The 26,776-nt window shown below is 45.4% G+C and overlaps 2 protein-coding genes across 2 annotated transcripts in view; one reads left to right on the top strand and one right to left on the bottom strand.

Annotated features, from left to right (window-relative positions):
* The window catches only part of USP37 (ubiquitin specific peptidase 37), a 71,997-nt gene extending 70,374 nt beyond the window's left edge, over positions 1–1,623 (bottom strand). The window contains exon 1 of the mRNA XM_082260121.1: positions 1,458–1,623. The gene's annotated coding sequence lies outside the window, so the exon portion shown is untranslated. The remainder of the gene's footprint in view (positions 1–1,457) is intronic.
* A 113-nt stretch (positions 1,624–1,736) lies between these two features.
* CNOT9 (CCR4-NOT transcription complex subunit 9) lies at positions 1,737–26,776 on the top strand. Its single transcript, XM_082260114.1, has 8 exons — positions 1,737–1,893; positions 7,448–7,627; positions 11,476–11,591; positions 16,089–16,198; positions 21,184–21,293; positions 21,532–21,630; positions 22,410–22,501; positions 26,159–26,776. Exons 1-8 carry the CDS (start codon positions 1,870–1,872, stop codon positions 26,325–26,327), a joined length of 900 nt encoding a protein of 299 aa, XP_082116240.1. The 5' UTR covers positions 1,737–1,869; the 3' UTR covers positions 26,328–26,776.

Below are 26,776 nucleotides of genomic sequence, written 5' to 3'. Positions count from 1 at the left end.
TCTATATGGGGACGTGCAGGCTCTTGTAGTTCCCTCTATATGGGGACGTGCAGGCTCTTGTAGTTCCCTCTATATGGGGACGTGCAGGCTCTTGTAGTTCCCTCTATATGGGGACGTGCAGGCTCTTGTAGTTCCCTCTATATGGGGACGTGCAGGCTCTTGTAGTTCCCTCTATATGGGGACGTGCAGGCTCTTGTAGTTCCCTCTATATGGGGACGTGCAGGCTCTTGTAGTTCCCTCTATATGGGGACGTGCAGGCTCTTGTAGTTCCCTCTATATGGGGACGTGCAGGCTCTTGTAGTTCCCTCTATATGGGGACGTGCAGGCTCTTGTAGTTCCCTCTATATGGGGACGTGCAGGCTCTTGTAGTTCCCTCTATATGGGGACGTGCAGGCTCTTGTAGTTCCCTCTATATGGGGACGTGCAGGCTCTTGTAGTTCCCTCTATATGGGGACGTGCAGGCTCTTGTAGTTCCCTCTATATGGGGACGTGCAGGCTCTTGTAGTTCCCTCTATAGGGGTGTCAGGGGACATGCTGACTCTCGTAGTTTCTTCTATATGGGGATGTCAGGGGACGTGCAGGCTCTTGTAGTTCCCTCTATAGGGGGGTGTCGGGGGACGTGCAGGCTCTTGTAGTTCCCTCTATAGGGGGGTGTCAGGGGACGTACAGGCTCTTGTAGTTCCCTCTATATGGGGATGTCAGTGGACATGCAGTCTCTTGCAGTTCCCTCTATAGGGATGTCAGGGGATGTGCAGGCTCTTGTAGTTCCCTCTATAGGGGGGTGTCGGGGGACGTGCAGGCTCTTGTAGTTCCCTCTATATGGGGATGTCAGTGGACATGCAGTCTCTTGCAGTTCCCTCTATAGGGATGTCAGGGGATGTGCAGGCTCTTGTACTTCCCTCTATATTGAGGTTTTGGGGGACGTGCAGGCTCTTGTACTTCCCTCTAAAGGGGGCTGTCAGGTGACATGCAGGCTCTTAAAATTTTATCTATCTAGTGGTGTCAGGGGACATGCTGGCTCTTGTAGTTCCCTCTATGGATGGTTGTCAGGGAAGTGCAGGCTCTTGTAGTTCCCTCTATAGGAGGTGTCAGGTGAAGTGCAGGCTCTTGTAGTTCCCTCTATAGGAGGTGTCAGGTGAAGTGCAGGCTCGTGTAGTTCCCTCTATAGGAGGTGTCAGGTGAAGTGCAGGCTCTTGTAGTTCCCTCTATAGGAGGTGTCAGGTGAAGTGCAGGCTCGTGTAGTTCCCTCTATAGGGGGTATGGGATGTGCAGGCTCTTGTAGTTCCCTCTATAGGGAGTAATGGGGAGGGATGTGCAGGCTCTTGTATTAGTTCCCTGTATGAATGGTTGTCAGGGGAAATGGCGCACTCATCTCTCCCCTCACATCGCACCATTCTCAGACATGATGCTGAGGCCGGCCCCTCCCTCCTGGGGCCCCTGTCGCCGCTCTCACTCACCCAGTAGGGGCCCCGGGCCCGGCTCCTTCGCCTGTCACACACAGCGCACGATTTGGCGGGAAGCTGGCTATCCTCTGAGCGCAGAAGCGAACGTCCCAGTCAGGAGCGGAGTGACGTCGACTGCGTCTGCCCGTACCGCGCCGCGCACATCGATGACGTCAGCCGAGGTCCCCGCTCTATTTTCTCTGTTTATTTCCGTACTCAGTTAGTTTTTTTCTGGTTTGCGGGGAAATCACCGGGGCGCTATACGGTGTTTCCCCGGAATTGAGGAGCGTTTGACCGGACTCTCTGTACCCCGGTCACGTGAAACGCTGACGTCAGCGGAAGGGGCCGGGCGCCGGTTGTTGTTGGAGAGGGGGAGGCGGAGGAAGAGCGGACCCGGACAGACGAGAGCCTGGGGGAGGCTCCGAACATGCACAGCCTGGCCACGGCGGCGGTGAGTGAGGCCTGGGAGCAAACATAGAGCCAGGGGCCCTTCAGGAGAGCACGGGGGGGGGACCCCGAGGTGTCATGGAGGTCTCTGAGGGAATGGAGAGACCACATATGGATCCAGTCACTGAGATATGAGAGTAGAACTCAGGGGAAATCCGTGCTCGCTTTGCATAGAGTGAGTGAGGGAGGGTTAATATCCCTGTCAGAGTGTTTTAGTTTTTTGGCATCTGTGTCCCATTGGGGAGATTTCTCCTCACTTCCTGTCTCAAAGCCAAAACAGGAAGTGAGGGATATCCCACAGGTGTCCCCATTAAAAAGGTTTCTCCTCAGTTTCTTATCTGGTGACACCACAATTATTAGGATGCACTTTTAATGGTAAACAGAAGAGGTAGAGAGGGTGACTCTCCCTGACGGGGACACAGACTGCAAAAACACAAACCTGGGTTCTAATCCCTCTCCACTCCGTACAAAACGTATTCAACTTTATGTGACACAATGGGCCGGATTGTCAGTGAAGGGAGCTGAGAATTGTCCCACGGGTACAAATAACAATCATTGTGTCAGGGAATTATGTCTGGGGGGGTCCAGGATGGGAGGATTTCTGAGGGTAGGAAAAGTAACACCCCCCCCCCCCCATCCCCCACTCAAAGAAATTATGGGGGGTACCTGAGGAGAACATGGGGACACCCTCTGAGGCGAGGACACCCCTGAGGAGAAGATGAACTTACCAATGAGCAGAGAACAAGGACAATTTCCAGAGGAGATGATGGGGGAGATCTGAGAGGGGAGGACAAGGACCTCCCCTGAGGGGACGATAGGGAGACCAATGCGGAAATAACAAGGATACCCCCTGAGGGGAGGACAAGGACAATCCCTGGTGAAAAGATGGGAAGATCCCTGAGGGGACGATAAGCTGACCAATACAGAAAGAATAAGGACACCCCCTGAGGATATCAGTGAAGGGAGGACAAGGACAGCCCCTGAGGGGAAGATGGGGTAACCCATGAGGGGAGGAGAAGATAAGGAGACCAATGACGGGAGGACAAGGACATCCTCTGAGGAGACCAATGACGGGAGGACAAGGACATCCTCTGAGGAGACCAATGACAGGAGGACAAGGACATCCTCTGAGGAGACCAATGAGGGGAGGACAAGGACATCCTCTGAGGAGACCAATGACGGGAGGACAAGGACATCCTCTGAGGAGACCAATGACGGGAGGACAAGGACATCCTCTGAGGAGACCAATGACGGGAGGACAAGGACATCCTCTGAGGAGACCAAGGACATCCTCTGAGGAGACCAATGAAGGGAGGACAAGGACATCCCCTAAGGAGACGATAAGCTGACCAATGCAGAAAGAAAGAACAAAGACACCTCCTGAGGAGACCAGTGAGGGGAGGACAAGGACATTCGCTGAGGAGAAGATAGGGAGACTCGTGAGGGGAGGACAAGGACATTCGCTGAGGAGAAGGTGGGGTGACTTGTGGGGGAGGGGCAAGGACACCCACTGAGAAGATGGGGTGACCCATGGGGGGGGGGGAGGACAAGGACTCCCACTGAGAAGAAGATGGGGAGAACAAGGACACCCGCTGAGAAGATGGAGAGGACAAGGACACCCCCTGAGTAAAAGAGAGACCTGCTGAGGAGAAGATGGGTTGACCCTTGATAGGACAAAGACATCCCCCAGAGAAGATAGAGATACCCGCTGAGGAGAAGATGGGGGAGACCTGTGAGAGGAGGATGGACACCCCCTGAGGAGATGGGGAGGGCAAGGACACCCCCTGAGGAGATGGGGGGGATCTGTGAGGGGAGGACAAGGACAGCCCCACTGAGGAGAAGATGGGGAGACCCATGAAGGCAGGGCTAGGACCCCCCCCCCCCCCCCCCCGAGAAGTAGATGGGAAGACCTGTGAGGTGAGGACAAGGACACTCCCTGAGAAGAAGATGGGGAGGACAAGGACACTCTCTGAGGAGAGGATGAGGAGACCTGTGAGGGGAGGACAAGGACACCCCGCTGAGGAGAAGATGGGGAGACACGTGAGAGGATGACAAGGACATCAGCTGAGGAGAAGATGGGGGGACCCATGAAGGGAGGACAAGGACACCCCCTGAGAAGATGGGGAGACCTGTGAGGAGCTGACAAGGACACCCGCTGAGGAGAAGTTGGAGAGACCCGTGAGGGGAGGACAAGGTCGACACCTGAGGAGAAGATGGGGAGACCCGTGAGGGAAGAACAAGAACACCCTCTAAGGAGAAGATGGGGAGACCCTTAAGAAAAGAGGACGACACCCTCTGAGAAGACGATGGGGAGACCCGGGAGGGGAGAATAAGAACACCAAAAGGAATAAATAAAAATACCGGACCCGGAAACCATTCCTTAACTATGTAGAAAGAATTGGAAGATACAGTGCCTTGCAAAAGTATTCACGCCCCTTGACTTTTTACCTGTTTTGTTACATTACAGCCTTTAAGTTCAATGTTTTGTTAATCTGAATTTTATGTGATAGATCAGAACACAATAGTCTAAGTTGGTGTAGCTAAATTAGAAAAATAGATACATAAAACTATTTTTTAGAAATAGAAAACAGAAAATTGGCATGTGCGTATGTATTCACCCCCTTGGTTTACGAAGCCCATAAAAAGCTCTGGTGCAACCAATTAACTTCAGAAGTCACCTAATTAGTGAAATTATGTCCACCTGTGTGCAATCTTAGTGTCACATGATCTGTCATTACATATACACCTTTTTTTGAAAGGCCCCAGAGGTTGCAACACCTAAGCAAGAGGCACCACTAACCAAACACTGCCATGAAGACCAAGGAACTCTCCAAACAAGTAAAGCCCCGTACACACGCACCGATTGTCGGCCGAACGATCGGCCGTCTTTTGTCCAGTGCTGTTGTGTTGGTTGAAAAGTGCTCTAGACTGCACACAAATTTTGTCGGCCAACAACAGCCCACTGCAGAAGTGATGTCATGTGATGGTTAATTTTCTGTGTGTTTTTTCTTCTCTGAGCATGCCCAGTCTTGCTCATCTGGCTTTTGTCGGCCGAATTCTGTACTGACTGAGGAACAATCGTCCGTTCTGGTGCTGGCCTACAAAAATTTTATAGCATGCAGACCAGATTTTGTTCGGCCGAAAAGTCGGAGTCGGTTGTCGGGAGCATCATACTAACAAGCCAACAATCGGCCGATCGGACGTTGGCCGAATATTTACGGCCGACAATCGGTGCGTGTGTACGGGCCTTAAGGGACGATGTTGTTGAGAAGTACAAGTCAGGGTTAGGTAATAAAAAAAAGTATTCAAATCTTTGATCCCCAGGAGCACCATCAAATCTATCGTAACCAAATGTAAAGCACATGGCACAACAGCAAACCTGCCAAGACACGGCCGCCCACCAAAACTCACGGACCGGGCAAGGAGGGCATTCCAGGTTGTGAGGCAACAAAACACGAAAAATGCCAAGGGGGCTGAATACTTTTGCAGGGCACTGTATGAAGTATAGTGCACACACTACTAATTCCATGATGGACTGGGTATCTCCACAACTGGTCAATGTCGACTGAGTTAGGGGAAGGAAGGGAGATGGAGGGGACACCCCCTGAGAAGAAGATAGGGAAACCCTTAAGAGGAGGACGAGGACACCCTCTTGAGAAGATTAGGAGACCCTTATGTTGTGTAGATCTGAGATCCTTGAGGAAGGTGGTCAAGGAGACCCTACCTGAGACCATATAAAGGGACTCCTGAGAATAGTGAGACCAGGAGGGTTCTTCCTGAAGACATATATATATATATATATATATATATATATATATAGGGACCCCTGAGAAAGTAAGTCAAGCAGACCTACCTAGAGCAATATAAGAAGAACCCTGATTAAAGGTAAAACAAGTAGACCCACCCCCTCTCCAAGGAAGTGGGTATGCTCTTATGATGTCTATATAGACTCCTGAGTACCTGGGAACAGAGGTCCCCTGAAGGAGGGACGAGAAAACCCTGTCAGGGAACATGCGGACTCTTGTAGTTCCTTCTATATACAGGTGCAACACATAAAATCTGTTTGACTAGAAAGAATACACTGGTAATACAGCATCTTCGTTTTTTGATGGTTAAACCAGTGACATACAGTCATCCCCTTCACTTTTTCCAGGAGAAACCAGTGAAACAGACCGTCCTGATTTACATATAGGCTTGTGACACTAATGCCCCGTACACGCGTTCCGATAATCGTACGATAAAACTCGCTTTCGACCTGATCGCACGATAATCTGATCACTTGAACACAGCTTTCAACAGCAGATCACGACAGTTGGTCCAACAAAATCCGAATGCCCCGTACACACGTTCCAATAATCGTACGACAAAACTCGCTTTTAACCTGATCGCACTATAATCTGATCCTTAGTACACAACTTTCGACAGCCGATCACGACAGTTCATCCAGCAAAATCCAAAGGGACAAACAGGAAAACTTCTGTCGTACGACAGCCTCGCGAACGACAATCGTTTCATCAGTACACTATGCATCTGCTAAAAATCGATCGACAAAGACCGCACATGCTCAGAAACACTAAAATAGCACGGAAGAAGCCTGGCTGCCATTGTTTTTGTTTTGCACCATCTGATACGTAGCTAAGCAACAAGGAAGCTTTTCCAGAATCGTACGACAAAAATCATACGGTTTGTACGCATTGTTGAATTCGATGTTAGTATCATGCAACAAAATGCGAACGATTAATCGTCCGATTATCAGAACGTGTGTACGGGGCATAACAGACCCATCTATCCTACATGACGAGATGTAAGCTTGTTAAAGCGGAGTTCCACCCTCGGAAATGTTTTTTTAATAAAAATACCCCCGGGACAGTCAGGGCTAGCACATTCCACAATGGATAACCTCTGATCTGTCCCGGGTCGCACTTACCTGCAAGAAGAAATACTTACCTCGAAAATGTCTTGTCCAGAGCTGCCATCTCAGGTGTGGGCAGGTGAAGCCAGCATGTCCTCTTTGTCCCAGAATGCCCTGCACCGGCCCCACTCGTCATGTCCGCTGCAGGCGCGTCATTCCTGCACAGCTTCTGGGCATGCCCAGAAGCTGTTTAGCAGTGAATGACGCGCCTGCACCGGAAGTGACGAGCGGGGCTGGTGCAGGCGCATTGATTACTGGGAGCGATGACGCTCAGCTCCCAGGAATCAATGTGAGCAGGAAGTGACGGCGCGGGCCGTGGCCACAGAGGGAGGAAGACTAAGGTGAGTATATTTTCTTCTAAAACAAGGTAAGTAAAGAAGAAAAAAAAAAAGCGTGATTATCCATTTATTTTTCAGGTATCGGAAGCAAGCAGATGGGGAAAAATTACTTTTAAGGGTGGAACTCCACTTTAAGCAAATATCTAGGTTTGGCTCATCCTTCATTCTGTTCTAGCTAAAGCAACCACTGTGGTACTCGGTTCAATCATTATATATCAAATTGTAGCAATTCATATTCCTTCCATTTTTTGTTATTCTTTAGAACTCAGTCAGAGGTTTCATCTGTTTTTTATTTCCATATTATACAGCCTGTGCCAGCAGCACTTGCCCCTGTTGACCGAGAGAAGATTTATCAATGGATCAATGAATTATCAAGCCCAGAAACTCGGGAGAATGCTCTGCTGGAGCTCAGCAAGAAGCGGGAATCTGTCCCTGATCTCGCGCCCATGCTGTGGCACTCATTTGGTACTATTGCAGCACTGTTACAGGTTTGTTTCTTTTATGTGAATTGGATATTCCCCTGTGTACTATAACAGGTTTTTATGTGTAGAATACTGACACTATTCTAAAGGCTACACTAACAGTCCTATCTCACATAATACTCACCCACTACATTTTGTTTTAACACAGATAATTTAGATTTGTTGGTGTAGTTCAGTTGGTCTTGGTCTTCAATCATTCTTCTGAAGTTTGTCCTTACTAAGTTCTACTTGTATTCATTCTGTTTGGACCAGTATTTTTGCAGGATTTATTGGCTACTATCCCTACACAATGATGGGTAAATCTTTCAACTGTACCTGTCAATGCAGCCACTTGAGTTAACAACTCTTACTTCCCTGCCTCCCCAAGTCTGTTAGGCATATATCCATGATCTGTCAGCTTTTCAAAACCTAAATTTTTTGCATTCTATGCATGAAGGTAAAAAAAACCTGTGTGTAGCGGCACCTCCCCCCCCCCCCTCCCCAATCTCTACCTGAGCTCCCTTAGATCTGGCAATGTTCACAATAGTCTCGGCTGTCCCAGGGACTCTCCCTCCTTCTTGGCTGAGACCGCAGCGGGAGCCCATCGTGTTTTTTTAAAGCCAGTGAACCAATGAGGAGAGAGCAGGGGAGGCTGCCAAGCCGCAGCTTTGTGTCTTATGGACGCATAGAGCAGCAGCTCTGGAGCCAGCACACAGTGGTGCCCCCAGGGTAAGCAGCTTTCTCTTGGGGCACTGCTCAAGGGGGAAGAGCCAGAAGCTCCCAACGGGGGACGCGAAAAGAAGAGGATTGGAGCTGCTCTGTAAAAAAAACTCTGCACAGAGCAGGTAAGTATAATGTGTTTGTTATTCTTTTTGAATAAAGACTAAGCTTTAATGTCACTTTAAGCATCCATTTACACAATTTGCTAGTTACACGGTTACAATGCTTAGCAAGTCAAAGGGTTATAAAAGGTGTTACTAAACCCACAACAGTAAAATCAGTGTGTATATGCAGTACAGCATGCTTGTTCTGCTCAATGTGGAACCTAAGGGGTCAATCCTCTGCATTGTGTAAAAAGGCTGTTGGATCCTGTCTTCTCTGATACTCCCCTTCTTCCATGGTCCCCGATCCATCTGCTGATAGTACAGAGCTTTGGAAGCACTCTGCACATGCTCAGTTTGATGTGCATTGCTAGAAAGTTCTTTTTGGAAGGGTTCATGTGGTCGGCGCAGCACCAATCAGCACTGTCCAGACAAAGGCTCAGGGGTCCTGCAGCCTCATAGGGCAGTCAGAGGAGAATGAAAACTCCTCCTACAAGCTTTAACCAGACACTGATAGAAGTCACAAGACTGCTATATACTGCTGATGAGAAAAGGTATTTAGCAGTTTATATTTACTAAAATAATTGCGTTTCCATGTTCTGTTTACTGTGGGAGAGCAGATATAGTGACTGCAGGTTCCTGGGGAGACCAGATATAGTGACTGCAGGCTCCTGGGGAGACCAGATATAGTGACTGTAGGCTCGTGGGGAGACCAGATATAGTGACTGCAGGCTCCTGGGGAGACCAGATATAGTGACTGCAGGCTCCTGGGTTTAGGAACATTTTAAAGCTATAGTTTAGTGTGTGTGTGTTTGTTTTTTTTTTTTTTTTTTTTTTTTTTAACAGCACATGGGATGCAATGAAGTGTGTGTCATGTGGTGGTTACTGCTGTTTAATGTTGAAATCCTCAGTCCTCTACTCCAGATACCCCCGCAGTGGTGATCTTCCAGTGCTATGGGGGGTTATTATTAGTGGCTACGCCTATGACAAGGCATTTGTCAAAATTACCAGCTATGCCTGACCATTCTGCCCTGTGCTCCATTCACAGCACCTGTACTATAGGTTGCCACAATGAAAGCATTCTGTAATTGGGGGACAGGTGGATGAATGAAAAGTCCGCCCCCTCCAGCACTTTGCATTGTGCGAATCCATAGTATAGGTGCTATGAAGAGCGCACAGGGCGGGGCATACTTGGCCCTTGCTGAGTGCCTGTCACAGGTTCAGTCGCTGATATTATCCCCAGTAGCACTAGAAGATCACCACTGCTCAGTTATATGCTTTGGCCAGCAGGGGAGACATCTCTCCATAAAGAGTACCTGTCACCTGCCCTATGGGGGTTTGTATCTGAGGACTAAGCAGCCACCAGCACATAGGACACACTAAATCACTGGTAAGTAGCGTCCCTGGTGCGGTTTACAAAAAAAAAAATCACTGATCTATAGCTTAAAGTATAACTCGGGCTCCTTTCACGCTTGTGCGGCCTAGACACAATTTTGACTGAACTTGAAGCAATGTCTGTGTAATCTTGAGGCATATGGACCTCAAAACACACCAAAGTCAGACCAGAGTAGTGCAGGGAATACTTTGAAGTCGTTGCGACTTGGAAGTCGCACAGATATGAACGGTACTGATTGGAAATCATGGCATGTCACTTCGCAGTCCCAAGTCGCAGGAAAAGTCGCACAAGTGTGAAAGGGGCCTCAAAGCCATCCACAGCTTAGTCCCCAGCTACATCACTAGCCTAGTATCAAAATACCAACCTAATCGCTCTCTTCGTTCCTATCAAAACCTCCTGCTCTCTAGCTCCCTCGTCACCTCCTCCCATACTCGCTTCCAGGACTTTTCCAGAGCCTCTCTAATCCTATGGAACTCCTTACCCCAATCTGTCTGATTATCTCCTACTCTATTAGCTTTTAGACAATACCTGAAAACCTCCCCTTCAGAGAAGCCTATCCTACCCACACCTAACAACTATACTTCCATTTTCTCCATCAGCCCATCTCCCACGGTTATTGCCTTTTTCTTTCACTTGACCCTCCCTTCTAGATTGTAAGCTCTAACAAGCAGGGCCCTCTAATTCCTCCTGTATTGAATTGTATTGTAACTTTATTGTCCTCCCTCACTTTGTAAAGTGTTGCGCAAGCTGTTGGCGCTATATAATGGGCCATACACACTATACAATTGTATTTAGATTTTTTCCTTTAGATTTATTCCACATTTTGGGTTGTCCCAAAAAAAAGTAATAGAGGTGAAATCTTTTAATGGGGACACTATTAGAACGCTCCTATTAGAACGGGTCCTGTGCTAATCTATGGCAGGCGACTTGTCAGGCGACTTGTCGCCTGACAAGTCGCCCCAGTGTGAACCGGCTCTAAAAGAAAAAAAAAAAAGACATTACCAGATTTTCTTTCCAAGAATCTTTTCACATTGTAAATCCTTTGTAATGCCGGTTATTGCTGACTTCTTTACTACCTCCTCCTTAAAATTTTACTAATTCTCTGAACCTTCATTATGGCTAAACACTCGCATTATTTGACAGAATACTATTATATGCATTCCATGACATTTTATATAACTGGGGCTCCCAGTTTTTGTTACCTTGTTAATGTTTTTTTGACAAATTAAAGAGGAACAAATTTTGTAGTTGCTGACTTTAAATTCAGGCGGGGCCACGCTGCCTTTGTCTAAAGACACAGGCAGCACAGCTTCGTATTGAGCCCACACGAGTCTCCCCATAGGAAGCAATCGGCCTTCTATAGGGGCACTCACAGAAGAGGAGGAACCAGGAACAGACGGGAAACCCCCTAAAGAGGAGGATCAAGGCTGCTCTGTGCAAAATCTTAGCACAGAGCAGGTAAGTATAACATGTTTATTATAAAGCAAAAAAATTAATAAGGCTTTTTAAATCCTTTATTTAGAATAACGTTAGCTAACCTATGAAATGTATGGGTTGGCGTAATTTATCTTTATTTCTGTAATGTGACACCTTTTTAGATTTTTGATGCCTGTGAATAAGATGATGATTTTTTTTTTTTTTTCTGGTGTTTTGTGTAGGAAATTGTAAATATCTACCCATCAATAAACCCACCTACCCTGACAGCACATCAGTCCAACCGCGTGTGTAATGCACTGGCCTTGCTACAATGTGTGGCGTCACACCCGGAGACCAGGTAGGAATTGGACGCCTGTGGTTAGCTATATGATGTTTTCTCTTTAGGCCCCTTTCAGATGGGCGGACTCTTTAAGACGGGCGGACTCTAAGTGATCCACCTCCTCAGCGGGGAATCTGTTTGCTGAGCAGGCGGATGACAGGTCTGTGTCCGTTTTGCATCAGCGGACACAGCTCGCTTTCCTCCATGGGCGGTCAGATGGAAACAATCTGCCAGATGGATGGGGAATGGATTCCCCCCCCCATCCATCTCTTTTTTTTTTTGGATAGGAGCGGCATCTGTTACTCCATAGAGGGCAATGGATGGCCTGATCGGGTCCGCCTAAAAATGGATAGGCGTACCCAATTGGTCCACCCGTGTGAAAGGGCCTTACTCTGATGTGTGTGTTTTTTGTTAATGGGGAAATTTCTTGTTTTACTATCAACATGTTACACAATCTGTCATGCTGATAGATATATATAATATATACAGTGGGTACGGAAAGTATTCAGACCCCCTTAAATTTTTCACTCTTTGTTATATTGCAGCCATTTGCTAAAATCATTTAAGTTCATTCTTCTTCCTCATGAATGTACACATAGCACCCCATACTGACAGAAAAACACAGAATTGTTGACATTGTTGCAGATTTATTAAAAAAGAAAAACTGAAATATCACATGGTCCTAAGTATTCAGACCCTTTGCTCAGTATTTAGTAGAAGCCCCCTTTTGATCTAATACAGCCAGGAGTCTTTTTGGGAAAGATGCAACAAGTCTTTCACACCTGGATTTGGGGATCCTCTGCCATTCCTCCTTGCAGATCCTCTCCAGTTCTGTCAGGTTGGATGGTAAACGTTGGTGGACAGCCATTTTTAGGTCTCTCCAGAGATGCTCAATTGGGTTTAAGTCAGGGCTCTGGCTGGGCCATTCAAGAACAGTCACGGAGTTGTTGTGAAGCCACTCCTTCGTTATTTTAGCTGTGTGCTTAGGGTCATTGTCTTGTTGGAAGGTAAACCTTCGGCCCAGTCTGAGGTCCAGAGCACTCTGGAGAAGGTTTTTGTCCAGGATATCCCTGTACTTGGCCGCATTCATCTTTCCCTCGATTGTCGTCCTGTCCCTGCAGCTGAAAAACACCCCCACAGCATGATGCTGCCACCACCATGCTTCACTGTTGGGACTGTATTGGACAGGTGATGAGCAGTGCCTGGTTTTCTCCACACATACCGCTTAGAATTAAGGCCAAAAAGTTCTATTTTGGTCTCATCAGACCAGAGAATCTTATTTCTCACCATCTTGGAGTCCTTCAGGTGTTTTTTAGCAAACTCCATGCAGGCTTTCATGTGTCTTACACTGAGGAGAGGCTTCCGTCGGGCCACTCTGCCATAAAGCCCCGACTGGTGGAGGGCTGCAGTGATGGTTGACTTTCTACAACTTTCTCCCATCTCCTGACTGCATCTCTGGAGCTCAGCCACAGTGATCTTTGGGTTCTTCTTTACCTCTCTCACCAAGGCTCTTCTCCCCCCGATAGCTGAGTTTGGCCGGATGGCCAGCTCTAGGAAGGGTTCTGGTCGTCCCACACTACTTCCATTTGAGGATTATGGAGGCCACTGTGCTCTTAGGAACCTTAAGTGCAGCAGAAATCTTTTTGTAACCTTGGCCAGATCCGTGCCTTGCCACAATTCTGTCTCTGAGCTCTTCAGGCAGTTCCTTTGACCTCATGATTCTCCTTTGCTCTGACATGCATTGTGATCTGGAAGGTCTTATATAGACAGGTGTGTGGCTTTCCTAATCAAGTCCAATCAGTATAATCAAACACAGCTGGACTCAAATGAAGGTGTAGAACCATCTCAAGGATGATCAGAAGAAATGGAAAGCACCTGAGTTAAATATATGAGTGTCACAGCAAAGGGTCTGAATACTTAGGACCATGTGATATTTCAGTTTTTCTTTTTTAATAAATCTGCAACAATGTCAACAATTCTGTGTTTTTCTGTCAGTATGGGGTGCTATGTGTACATTCATGAGGAAGAAGAATGAACTTAAATGATTTTAGCAAATGGCTGCAATATAACAAAGAGTGAAAAATTTAAGGGGGTCTGAATACGTTCCGTACCCACTGTGTGTGTGTGTGTGTGTGTGTGTGTATATGTATATGTGTGTGTGTGTATGTGTATATATATATATATATATATATATATATATATATATATATATATATATATATATATATATATATATATATATATATATATATATATATATATTTATTTATTATTATTTTTTGTACAAAATTCTTGTTTTTTGAAAGGTTAACATTACAACACAGCAGTTTAAACTAATTGCAAGCAACAGTTATTACAATTTAACATAAAAAGAAAAACAAGAAAATAAAACGGCCTCGTCGCGTGTGTGTGTGTGTGTATACCAGTTTTAGAGTCCCCCCTCCCATAGGTGAATGACCAGTGAAATGCCGTCCCCTTACATAACAGTAATACAAGGATACACAGTATGAGCAAATCCCCACCCCCTCTAAAGAAAAAAAATACTGAGAAGCAAATGTTGTTACATAGTACGTTTTTAGCGATATTAAAGTATAACTAAAGGCAAAACTTTTATTTTAGGTTTGGATAGTGGACAATGGCAGAGGTTGGGTGGGTGGTTTAAGGGAAGCCAGGAGGAGCCTGAGTGATTGGAGTTTGCTTCTTATAAGGCCCCTTTCACACGGGTCCGTTCCATCGAGAGAGTCCGTTCTGCTCAGCGGGGCATCGATCCGCCAATTCCCGCTGAGCAGACGGATGACAGCTCAGTCTCCGCTCTGTGTGCAGAGACGGAGCTGTCAGATCCCTGCTGTCCTCTATGAGGAGATTGGATGAGAACGGACCACCTGTCCGTTCTTATCGGATCCGCCAGTTGGATGGAAAATAGGGTTTCCATCCGTCCGGATTTCACGGACAGGATTGGATCAGATAGATGACATCCGCCGCTCGATAGGGATGCATGGAGCATCCAATCCGGTCCGCCTGAAAAACTGACAGGCTGATCGGATCGCCTGTGTGAAAGGGGCCTAACTAAAGGCAAAACTCTTATTTAGTTTTGGATAGAGTGGAGAGGGATTAGAGTCCCTGCCAGTTTTTATTGCTTTCTGTACCCCAGTTAGGGAGGTTCACCCTCTCCATTTGTCCTGTTTTTACCATTATTGAAAGTAAAAGAAAACCCCAAATGTTGAGTTGTCCCCAGAAAATTAATAGAGGGGGAAATGTGCCAATGGGGACACTAGTTCTGGGGGGTCCCCAAGGAGTTCCCTTAAGTTGCAAGGATTTCCTTTCACTTCCTGTTTGGCTCAAGAAGGGACTAATTTCACAGAATCATTCAGTCAGAAACCGTGTTGGAAGAGAGCCGTCTGCTGATATCTATTGACTGTGGAGGGCGGAGCTAATTCCAATGAGTTTTTTTAACATCAAACGAATTCCAGTGTCCAGCTTCCCAAAATAGAACTTCATAGAAAATTGTGGTTAACTCCTAAGATTAGACAAAAAAAAATGAGGCACAAGGAACATGACACGACTCAATATGTCCTTTCAGCTGTTGGCTAGAATAGAGAGAGCTGTGACCGGTACTCAAGAGTGCCTACCAAGCTCTGCCATTCATAGAAACTGTGATGAAAAGTGATCTACCAATGGAGGACAGGTCGATGATTAAAAGCTGAATATTTTGCAGTCAGCTAAGGCCTTCAGAGAATAAGAATCAGTGATGTGGAAGTATTCGGGCTCTCATGCTAGCTTTTCTCTCTGAAGAGTGATCTGCATTTAGATCTCTCTTCAGAGAGCACATTTGACAGGTGGTAAGGGGGCATTTCATCACCTCCTCACCGTCTGCTTTAACCCCTTAAACTCAGCACAAGCGCACCACAAGTGTGGTCATTGCATGCGGTTACAGGACTCTTGAAGAGCTGCTTATTCACTTGATTGGATCATACTCAGTGGGCGTTAAGCCCACTGAAGGTAACGGGGTATAATTCTTGCTGCAGCCGCAAAGCATCAAGGCCGTGGCATGTGTACACCCCAGGCTGCTGCCTCTGTAGCTAAAGGGGAGCAGTTGGGGGACGGTAAAAATGCAGCTCAACCACGGTGCTTTATTGCGTCCTCAACCACTAGTGTGAATGGACCCTTAAAGCAGAACTACACTCCACAAAATACTCACCTTCCAGCGATGTGACAGTTACATTCCTCAACAGACACTGTCCTCTTCTCCCCGAGCTAAACCTGTGTGCCGGGTTTTTGGCTTCTTGAATGGCTAGCGGGTGGGGGGGGGGTGACCTATCTCATGTATGTTTACAGAAGTCATTCATGTCACCACAACCAGAGTGAGCTGCGAGCTGGCAGGTAAGTATGTCTTGCAGAACAGATTTGACAAGAGCTGCCTCCTTGCAATTTTTTAATGTTTTAAGATTTGTTTTGCTGTAACTCTATGCCCTTTTAAAAAATAATAACTTTTTGCTTTTTTTGTCTCTGTCCCAGATCTGCCTTTCTTGCAGCACATATTCCATTGTTCTTATACCCTTTCCTGCACACCGTCAGCAAAACCCGGCCTTTTGAATACCTGAGGCTGACCAGCCTTGGAGTAATCGGTAAGTTCATCGATATCTGGAGACCGTGTTTTCCCTCGATCAGCAAAGTATTCAAACAGAGTATGGCTTGACATCTTCTCTGGGAAATGTATACATCAACCGATGTGGACAGGAATAGGCTAAATACTGTTATAGCCTTTCCTTTTTATTTAGTTGGATCTGTTCTGTTCTTTCCTATATTCAGAGAAAGCAGAGTTTATTATTTTTTTTATTTATGACAGGAGCTGTAACAAATCTGTTGCCAAGATTTCTTATTTAGTAGAAGTTCACCTTTTTTTAAAAAAAAAAAAAAATAAATGCTGATTTAGGCTCCTTTCACATGGTCCGCTGTCCGGTGTGGACCGTTCTCTGCTCAGCGGGGATCGAGCAGGTGGATGACCGCTCCATCTCCGCACTGTGTGTGGAGAGGGAGGTGTCAGAGCCCCGCTGCTCTCTCTGCCTGTCCGCTCTCATCCGATCCCCTGGACGGATGGAAAATAGAGTTTCCATCTGTCCGGATTTCACGGACAGGATCGGATGCGGATGGCAGCAGGTGTCAGAGGACATGTCTCCGCTGACACCCGCTGCCCCATAGGGATGCATTAAGTATCCAATCAGATCCGCCTAAAAAACTGACAGGCGGATCTGATCGGATCATTCGTGTGAAAGGAGCATTATTTTTTTACATTGCAGATCGTGGGTGCAAAGCCTGGTTCCTGCAGGCTGTCAGTACACTGTCTGTCCGTACTTCTGATACAGGCAGGTAGTTTCTAAAATTGCAGTAAGATCAATTGACTATGAGGACGCTCAGCAGTGTCCTCCCAGTTCATTGATAACTAGAAGCTATAGAAGACAAATGGAGGCATAATGTACTTTAATGGAATTTGATGGTACCGTAAAAACGCTGGAAATGGGGAAATACCAATCTTATATATAAAAATATACATTTATTAATTCACCTTAAAATTATTTGTGAAGAACACATACATATAAACAAATCATATGAAAAAGTACATCACATCTGAAAAAGCTCTGTAATAATACTACAGATGGAATAACAAAGAGCAGTATAATCGCAATGAACATCATGCTAGTAGATTATGCCCGACATGTTTCGCAGGGTCGAACCGCTTCCTCAGGGGCTTTAAGAAATCTTTTTTTTAAAGAGAGCTTGATTCATCATCCAGGGTAGGGCAGGATACAGGGTGGGTGCGAGAAAGCTGACATCAAACAAATGCCTCCCCCGGCAGATATGGGAGCCTGTATAGGAATAACCATGGGAATTTCCAAACTTCCTGGATTGAGACAAAGACTTTCCCAAAGTTGAGAATAAAAATGACTTCACATATGAAGAGGATATGGAGAGAAGAGGGACTAAACCCCAAGATCTAGTCACAAAAAAGGTGATGGCCCTTTAATTCATGGATAATTTCAAGATAAAAGCTGTTCTGGAGGTCATAGGGATAGGTAGCCCCGCAGACCTCCTATCATGCTGAGGGTAAGCATTTGCCCCTATCTCTCATCCAATATTGGGAAGGTGGAACACTAATATCAGTAAGTCTGCCAGCACCCAATGTCAAAGGCTTCTCCTTCCCTGAAGTCGTGACTGAGGAGGCGGTTAGACCCCGCTAAACATGTCGGGCATAATCTACTAGGATGTTCATTGCGGTTATTATACTGCTCTTTGTTATTCCATCCGTGGTATTATTACAGAGCTTTTTCAAATGTGATGTACTGTTTTTTATAATATTTGTTTATATGTATGTGTTCTTCACAAATGATTTTATGGTGATTTAATAAATTTATATTTTTATATATAAGATTGGTATTCCCCGTTTATGTCCAGCGTTTATGGTACCATAAAAGTCCATTCTGCCTCCATTCTATATATATATATATATATATATATATATATATATATATATATATATATATATATTTATTATGACTAGGACGTAGGTACCCCTTTATACAATCTGGCACTCTTGAATTTAATCGAGGGTTGCAATGGCTGAGGTCACTTCGTAGTCTATTCATCCACAGGAATCTGTGAATGAATGACGCAGCTGCACAACCGTGTTTTGAAATTGTGACAGCAGGCGCTGGAAGAAGATCCCCTGGCCGCTGTTAGAGTGGTAAATGCTGGCGGCAAGAGGCCAAAAAACTACAATGCCCAAAAATCTCTATAGGTGACGCTTTAAAAGTCTTTACAGCTCAGCAGTGTAGCGTTAAGTAGGAGCTCTTGTGCTAAAAATATTGCTCTCACTCTGACATTCACGACGATATGTCCCACGGTTTACATATACGCACGCACCCTGGGCTTGCTATTGCTCCTGTGTGCAGGGCAACGGGGGTTACGCCAATTATTATTTTAATACATTTTATTTTATTTTCTAAAACTTATTTTTTTATTTATTTTTACTTGATTGGTTTCACAAGGGGTTATTGAACCCCCATGTGATGGCATTGGGCAGGTGACAGGTACTCTTTATGAAGACATTAAGGGTCTCATAGACCCCGATGTCTCCCCTGCCCTTCGCACTATCTAACCAAGTACAGATCGGCTTGGTTAGATGTGTTCCATAGCTGTGTTGGCCAGGAAAGGGTGCGTATAAAAACTGGAAGTGACTAAATCCTCATCGCTTACGGTTTCATTGTTTACATGTGAGATCAAGGCATAGTTTTGCCTCACTCACATCGCTCTCCCTCCCCTAGCTGACGGTTGTGTTCCCGGGCTCCCGGCAAGAGCAGGAGAGCCCAGGATCCACGGGGGCTCACCATGCCGCTGACTCTGTGAAAGTGATCGGCAGCTATGGAGCTGCCGCATCACTTTCAAGCCAGGGGCCGGCTAAACCATACCTGCACAAACTGATTTGCTACTGATTAAAGGTTCACTCTTTGGACGTATGTAGTAGTAGTACATCCAAAGAACTGATTAATTGAATTCAGTGAATATACAAAGAAATGCACTCACAATAAATGACTCATACTTCGCATAAACAAAGCGCGCTTCGCTACTGTCCAGTTTAGATTCCACTGAAAGTCACTCGGCTCCGCCCGACGTGTTGCGCCACTAGACACGTGAATTCCTCAGTTGAAGGAAGCAGGTTTTTTTCCGACCACTTATTGGCCCTGTCCCTCCTTTAGGTGCATACAGTTAGGTGCTGTGTCTGTCGGTGTGTCTATAGATGCACACAGCTCAGCTTGGGATTGAGCCCGCAAGAGTACCCCCCCCAAGCAAGCTGCTTGCTATGGGGCACTTAAAAATGAGGAGGAGCCAAGAGCGCCGGCAAGGGATGCCAGAAGATGTCAAGGCACAGGACAGGGCTGCTTTGTGCAAAACCATTACACAGCAGTTAAGTATATAACATATATTTTTTATTTATAAAAAAAAAATGGACCTTTACAATCACTTTTTTAAAGCGGTATTCCAGCTGGGGAAAAAAAAAAAAAAGAAAAGTCAGCAGCTACAAATACTATAGTTGCTGACTTTTAATATATAGACACTTACCTGTGCAGGGAGCCCGCAGTTTCAGCATACCTGCTGATTTTCTGATTGGCTGCCGCCGCCATTCGTTGTGAGAGAAACTGGCAGTGAAGCCTTTAGGCTTCACAGCTGGCTCCCTACATGCGCAAAGCGTGCTGTGCTTTATAATTGGCCCAGCGGCGGGGGAAGGAGGAGGGGGAGCCAAACGTCCGAGGGCCAGCGCCACGGAAATGGGAAAGGGTACCTGTCAAAAACGAATACCCGCCCCCCTCCACCCCTGAAAGGTGCCAAATGTGGCACTAGAGGGGCGGAGGAAGCAGATCGGCAGAAGTTCCACTTTTCGGTGGAACTCCGCTTTAAGTTAAACACATGACTTAGTACACAGGTAAAACACCAACATGTGGGGGCTGGCTTACATGCAAAAGGCATTGTATTTCTGATCATCCACCCTCCAGGACTCTTCATCTAGGGTCTATGCAGCGTTTTAGGGAAGGGGGCGCAAACTGAAAAAGCAGACCTTGTCGCTGGGTTGGAAGATTCACTTTAAATTAATTATATGGGGGTGATTGGTGCGCTTCAAGGATGAATTAAAATTATTAATTTAATAAAATATATATAGGTGTAGTGAATGTGCTTCAATCCAAATTGTAAAAAAACATTTAAAACGTGATAAAATCAATCTCTAAAGTGCTTGGTGCTTTAAATTATATAAATTCCAAAATATCATGAATATTGCCAGAATGTGTGATTAAAAAAAGTCCACTTAAAATAGTCAAGAATTGTCCAATCAAACAAAGGTCTTCAATCCCAATCTAAACGATCCACAAAAGTGCTTCCGTGCAAATAAGGTGTAGTGACTAATTTCCTCCACCAGGTGTCACTTCTAGGTGCTCTAAATTCTCACCTCAAATATAGAAATAAAACGCCTGTGTTTGTGTGCCTTTTCCTCTAGCGTGGTTCCTTATGGCTCCCGGGACCTTCCTAAGGGGTCCTGTGTATATTCCCGATCTTTGGTATATCTCTAGGGCTCCTTATTTAGGACTCCTTGTATCGTGGGTTCTTCATTTACTGCCACGACCTCAGGGGCTCATCAAATAAAGAGGGCCATCATGGTGCAGTATTATAAACAATTTATTCCACAAATAAAGTATTGCACTTACATTTAAATTTCTTGTTATCAGCATAAACTCAGCATAGCAGCGCTATGGGGACATCGCTCCGTCACGTCACTTCCGGTTGTTTGGGCACCTCCTTGAAGCGCACCATCACCCCCTTATAATTGATTTTTATACTGGTTTATGTCAGTTCCGTGGTGCAGCATTAAGAAGTGATTTAAATTTTCCAGGATAGCGCAGGAACCACTTACATATTCACTTTAAATTAGTTTTTATTTTATTGCAGTTTTAGAATTTCGCAGTACTCCTGAGATATGGAGATTTAAATCTAGTTTTTATTTGTATCCTAATGTTCTATGCATTATGTCCAAGTTTAATAACCATCTCGTTACTGTTGGTAACAGGAGCTCTGGTGAAAACAGATGAGCAAGAGGTCATCAATTTCCTGCTGACCACAGAAATTATTCCACTGTGTCTTCGTATTATGGAATCTGGAAGTGAACTCTCTAAAACTGTAAGATTTTTTTTCTTTCCTTCCCATTATCTCTATTTAGAGAAATTGTTACTTTCCAGCAATTAGGCTCTTTACCCTCCTCCATGTTTATTGTCCATGGCTTCTTCCTGTCTCATATCTATTACCTCCTGATTAAAACTCCATCTGTCTGTGCAGCTGTCTTCATATTTCAAAGCAATGACTTCTCTTCCATCTGCATGTCCCAATTTAATAATCTCTTATTTACTTCACTTTTAAGGTAGCCACTTTTATCCTTCAGAAGATTCTGCTTGATGACACTGGCTTGGCCTACATTTGTCAGACCTACGAGCGCTTCTCCCATGTTGCTATGATTTTGGTAATGTTTTCTTTCTATATTCTTTACAGCTGCTACAAGTTCCCTAGGTGTAGGCATATCTAAAGTGTTGGCAGCCCTTTCCTCTTTGTATTTTTTAATGCGTGTTGTTTTTATGCTGCCCATTGACTTTGAACTAGCAGTCAGTGCAGCATGTGCATTGTGCACTATGTTTTGGCACCACAGTGCCTGTGCTTTATGGTGTGCTGTAGAACAGGTGTGTTACCATCTACTGTATATGTGAGTTGGGGTGACCTCCTAAATGGCACAGGAAACCACATATAACCAATGCGTTAAACAGAACTCCACTATTTGCCTGCCTACTGGTGCTCAGTCCTGGAGTACAGTAAATCCAGTCTGATGGAATTAAAATGAGGGGTTGGGCTCATAGGATATTGGCATGTCATTCTGCCCTAAAGAGAGTAGCTGGCACTGGACCAAGGAGGTCAGGGGCAGTGCTGTAGTGGAGACTGTGTGAGTGTTTCTTTTACTTTTAAAGTAGTTCTAAAGTCTAAGTGTTTCTAAATAGCCCCCCCCCCCCCCCCCCAAAAAAATGCCATTACATTCACTGGCGCCCACATGAGCCTACCTGCTGACTGTTTTCAGTCACTGAAAGAAAAACGTACAGGTTACCAGAGCGGGTTTGCCTTTTTCTTTGTACCTCAGACTGCACCATAGTGTGTTCTTCTTCTATCTTCCTATCTTCTAAGGTAAAACAATACAGTATTTGCAGTGTTCTTTGAAAATGGCAGAATATTAATGTATTTTAACTTCTTATTCAGGGTAAAATGGTTCTGCAGCTTTCCAAAGAGCCGTCTGCCAGACTACTGAAGCACGTTGTCCGCTGTTATCTCCGCCTGTCTGATAATCCACGGTACGTTCTGTTCGGGATGCTTGCAAAAAAAGCAAGACTGGAAAGCCTTTTAGTGAACTAGTGAAGGTTCTACTTAGATGGAAAAAGATTGTTTTTTCTCCTTGAGGTCCAGGTGGGAAATTCATCTCCAGCTTGCTTGAGAATTGTCCCTTTTTTACATCATCAGGACAAAAAGTGAGGGGAAATCTCACTGTTTACTGTTGTCACTGAAGTAGAAGGTAGAGGGAAATTATAGAGGGCCAAACTTGACCTTTTCTGCCATTTCTCTTCTCTTTCTCACCTATGTTTCCAAGGTGGCCCCAGTCCCATTGATAGCTCCCCAAGATGGGATTTCTGGAAGGAGATATCCTCAGGACAACAAGTGAGGGAAATTCTCCTGAGCAGGAGACTCTATACATTATCCAGAGAAAAAAAATAAATAAATATATATATATATATAATTCTTTTTTTTAAATTGTCTGTTTTTTTTTTTGTTTTTTTGTTTTTTTTGTTTATAGCGCAAAAACAAAAAAATGCAACAGTGATCAAATACCACCAAAAAAAAGGACAAATTTTGTGTAGTGTTACATAACCACGAAATTGTCAGCTAAAGTAAAGTAACGCAGTGCCATATCGCAAAAAATGACCTGGTCATGAAGGGGGTAAATATTCCGGAGGTCAAGTGGTTAAGGTCAAAGGAGCAGCCCATTTTATGAAATATGTCATTACCATTGTCTGCTGAGATGGTGAATAGAGTTCTATGTGTCAGTGAACTACATATTTCTAATAAATCCTGAGAACAAAGCAGATTCCTAAAGCAGATGTCATTAAAAGGTTACTACACTGGAACTTTAATATCCAATAAGAAGAAAAAAACATTTTTTTTTTATGCTATAAAACCCATCCAATAAAAAAAAAAATCAAATTTCTTCATAAATTCGGGCCAATATGTATTCTGCTACGTGTGTGCGGTAAAAAAAGTTGATTACTGTTTTCTGGGGATTTCCAGGTCTGAAAACAGTCCTAGATAGAACAGCTGATAGGAAGAAAGCTTTACCCTCTAAAAAGAAACAGCCTCTAAAGAAAAATGTACGTTCTGTTCCTCAGTCCCAGAGAGGTAGGGAACAGGACCAGAAGACTAGGTGGTCCCCCGAGAGGGGCAAGGGAAGAGGTGGGGTGCTTTTCAAACCCCCATGTCAGTCCGCCAAAAGCAAATAAGTCAATGATAGCCTTCTCCTGATGGGAGGAAGGTTATCGGTTTTCCTCCCACAATGGGAGTGAATCACCTCAAGTCCCTTCGTCAGGACAATCTTAGCCAGGGGTTACAACCTGGAGTTCTCGGAAACACCCCCAAGCAGGGTTTATGTCACCCCTCTCCCAAAGGACAAAGAGAAAGCTTCCGCAATGATGTCCCTTTTACAGGAGCTGATGCAACAGGAAGTTGTAATCCAAGTCCCCAAGGAACAGGAAGGCCGGGCCATCTATTTACACACCTTTTTGGTAAAGAAACCCTCTGGCAAATATTGAATGATCCTATGCCTAAAGATTCTAAACATATCAATACGGTACAAACACATTTCAGGATGGACACAATCTACTCTGTGATAAAGCTTCTGTCCCCAGGGTGTTTCATGACTTCGTTAGATCTAAAGAGGATGCTTATTTACACATTCCAAATAGCTCAGACTTGTCAAAATCTTCTCCGGCTTGCTGTCAACGTAGGGAATCGGCATGGCATCTTCAATTCAGGGCTTTTCTCTTCAGTCTGTCGTTTTCCCCCCCAAAGTGTTCCCAAAAGTGATGGTGGAAGCGTTGGAACCGCTGAGATTGAGGGGTATCTCCATTGTCCTTTATCTAGATGACCTCTTGCTCTTCGCAGACTCCAGAAGTCAGAGGTTAGAAAACCTACAGTAGACCCAGTCCTACCTCAAAAGCTTGGAATGGCTCCTAAATTTGGAAAAGTCAAACTTGATTCCAGCACAGGAGGTTCGCTTTTTTGGGGTACATGATAAATTCAGTACTTCAGAAGGTTTTTCTCCCTCAAGAAAAAATAGTAAAGGTCCATTCAACGGTGGGTCAGATTCAGACCAACCTAACCGTCATGGTTCGGTTGCCTATGGCAACACTAGGGCTGCTTACCGCATCCATACCAGCGGTCCAGTGAGCCAGACTATATTCTCGCCCTCTCCAGACGGACATCCCACAGAAATGGTCACATCTAGAGCCCCTAGAGAAGGCAATCAGGATTGCCGCAAGGGTGAAGAGGGCTCTCTGGTGGTGGCGAAACCTAGTCAATCTGACAATGGGCCTGTCTTTTCCTTTAAACAGCTGTCCACGGATGCAGGTGCGTGGGGCTGGGGTCCCATCTAGACGACCATACTGTACAAGGGTCGTGGTCCAAGATAGAGGCCAATAAGTTCTCCAGAGTTGAAGGCCATTTTACTGGGCCTCTTGTCCTTTCAACAAGCATTCATGTAAACATCCCTTGTGACAGCAACATGCAGTGACAGGTACTCTTTATGGAGGGATCGAGGGTCTAAAAGACCCCAAACCCCTCCACTACACTTCCATGTATTCAAAACGGCGTAAACTGCATTTTTGAATACTGTCACTTTTTGAATCTGCTGCCTTTAGCAACAGAGTAACCCGGACGTGAAGTCATGGACGCCGCCTCCGGGTTACATCATCGGAGACTTCCGCTTCCGGCTTTGATCGGGACTCCATCCAGCCGGCGGACGTGGGAGACCCGGGCAAAGCCGTGGGGGGGGGGGGGGGCGAGTAACGATCGAGCAGCTCCCGAGCCGCATCGCTCATTACAGCCGGAAAGCTGACTGCCGGCTCTAAAAAACAGTACAGGGATGATGCCTCTAGCTAGAGGCATCACCCCAGTACAACCACGCAAAGTCAGCCGACATAGGTCTACGTGGCTAGACGTTAAGTGGTTATGGTGCCCATCTAATAATTTTTTGAAACTATCGATGCTCCCTGCTGATACCACTGCTTGTGGAAGAGAATTCCACATCCTTACCGCTCTGACAGTAAAGAACCCCTTACGTATTTTAAGGTTAAACCGTTTTTCCTCTAGTTTTAGTGAGTGGCCACATGTCTTATTGTATTCCCTTTCTCTGAAAAGTTTGTTCCTTATGCTAGGGTAACCAGTACAGTATTTGTACATTGATATCATATCCCTCCTCAAGCGTCTCTTCTCCAGGGAGAATAAGTTCAATGCTTGCAGTCTTTCCTCATAGCTGAGATCCTCCATTCCCCTAATTATTTTTGTTGCCCTTTTCTGGACTCTCTCCAGTACCAGCACATCCTTCCTGAGGACTGGTGCCCAGAACTGGACGGCATACTCCAGGTGTGGCCGGACCAGAGTCTTGTAGCACATGGTAAGGGGGGTGCAGTGGGATTTAAGGGAGTGTGGGGGACTCATGGCATCTGATTTTAGGGAGGGTAGGGTGCTCTGGAGATCTAGTCTTACAGATGAAACTGGCCCCTTGAGGGCAAAAATAATGCTGATGTAGCCCACAATGAAATTGAGTTTGACACCCCTGATCTACATGCTTGTAATGTATATGCTTGCTGTAATGTCTTGGTATGCTTGCTGTACGTGTACTATAAAAATATTTATCACCATATGGATAAATTGAGAAAGCTTTGTTTCATGTTTCCTTCCAGAGCACGAGAAGCACTGCGACAATGTCTACCTGACCAGCTGAAAGACACCACATTCGCCCAGGTCCTGAAGGATGACACCACAACCAAACGCTGGCTGGCTCAGCTTGTTAAGAACCTGCAGGAGGGGCAGGTCACCGACCCTAGAGGAATACCACTCCCTCCTCAGTGACCATTGGCAAAGGAATCCCAGACACAGCTGCATCACACAAATACAGCAAACGCACTTGGACTTTTCAGATGATGATTCCTAACCCATCATTGTCACAGCCTCACAAATGGACAATTCCTGTTACCGTACTTGCAGCTCTTCTGTGTAAAGGACGCAGCGCAGGTATCTCCTCTAGCGAGATATTTCATCAAAGGCCGAACTGTAGAAAAATGTTCTTGTTGACCAAGAGTTTGTTGCTTAATTACTATCCAGGTCTCTGGATGGTGGAGGATCTTCTTCTTTCATAATGTTTAGAGAATAACATGAATCCAGCCAGTATTTCTGGAGTTCTAGCTGCAGCACAAATGGGCCAAAGCATGCACCATACACTGCCTGTTTTCCCCTCTACAATTCTTCCAGAGCTTGTAGCTGTGTCTGAATTTTGGATATAATAAAAAAATGTTTTATAT

This window comes from Pelophylax lessonae, assembly GCF_965119305.1.
Source record: "Pelophylax lessonae genome assembly, chromosome: 6".
Taxonomy (NCBI): Eukaryota; Metazoa; Chordata; class Amphibia; order Anura; family Ranidae; genus Pelophylax; species Pelophylax lessonae.
Note: the sequence above shows the minus strand (reverse complement) of the source record. Positions and strands in the feature narration are given on the sequence as shown.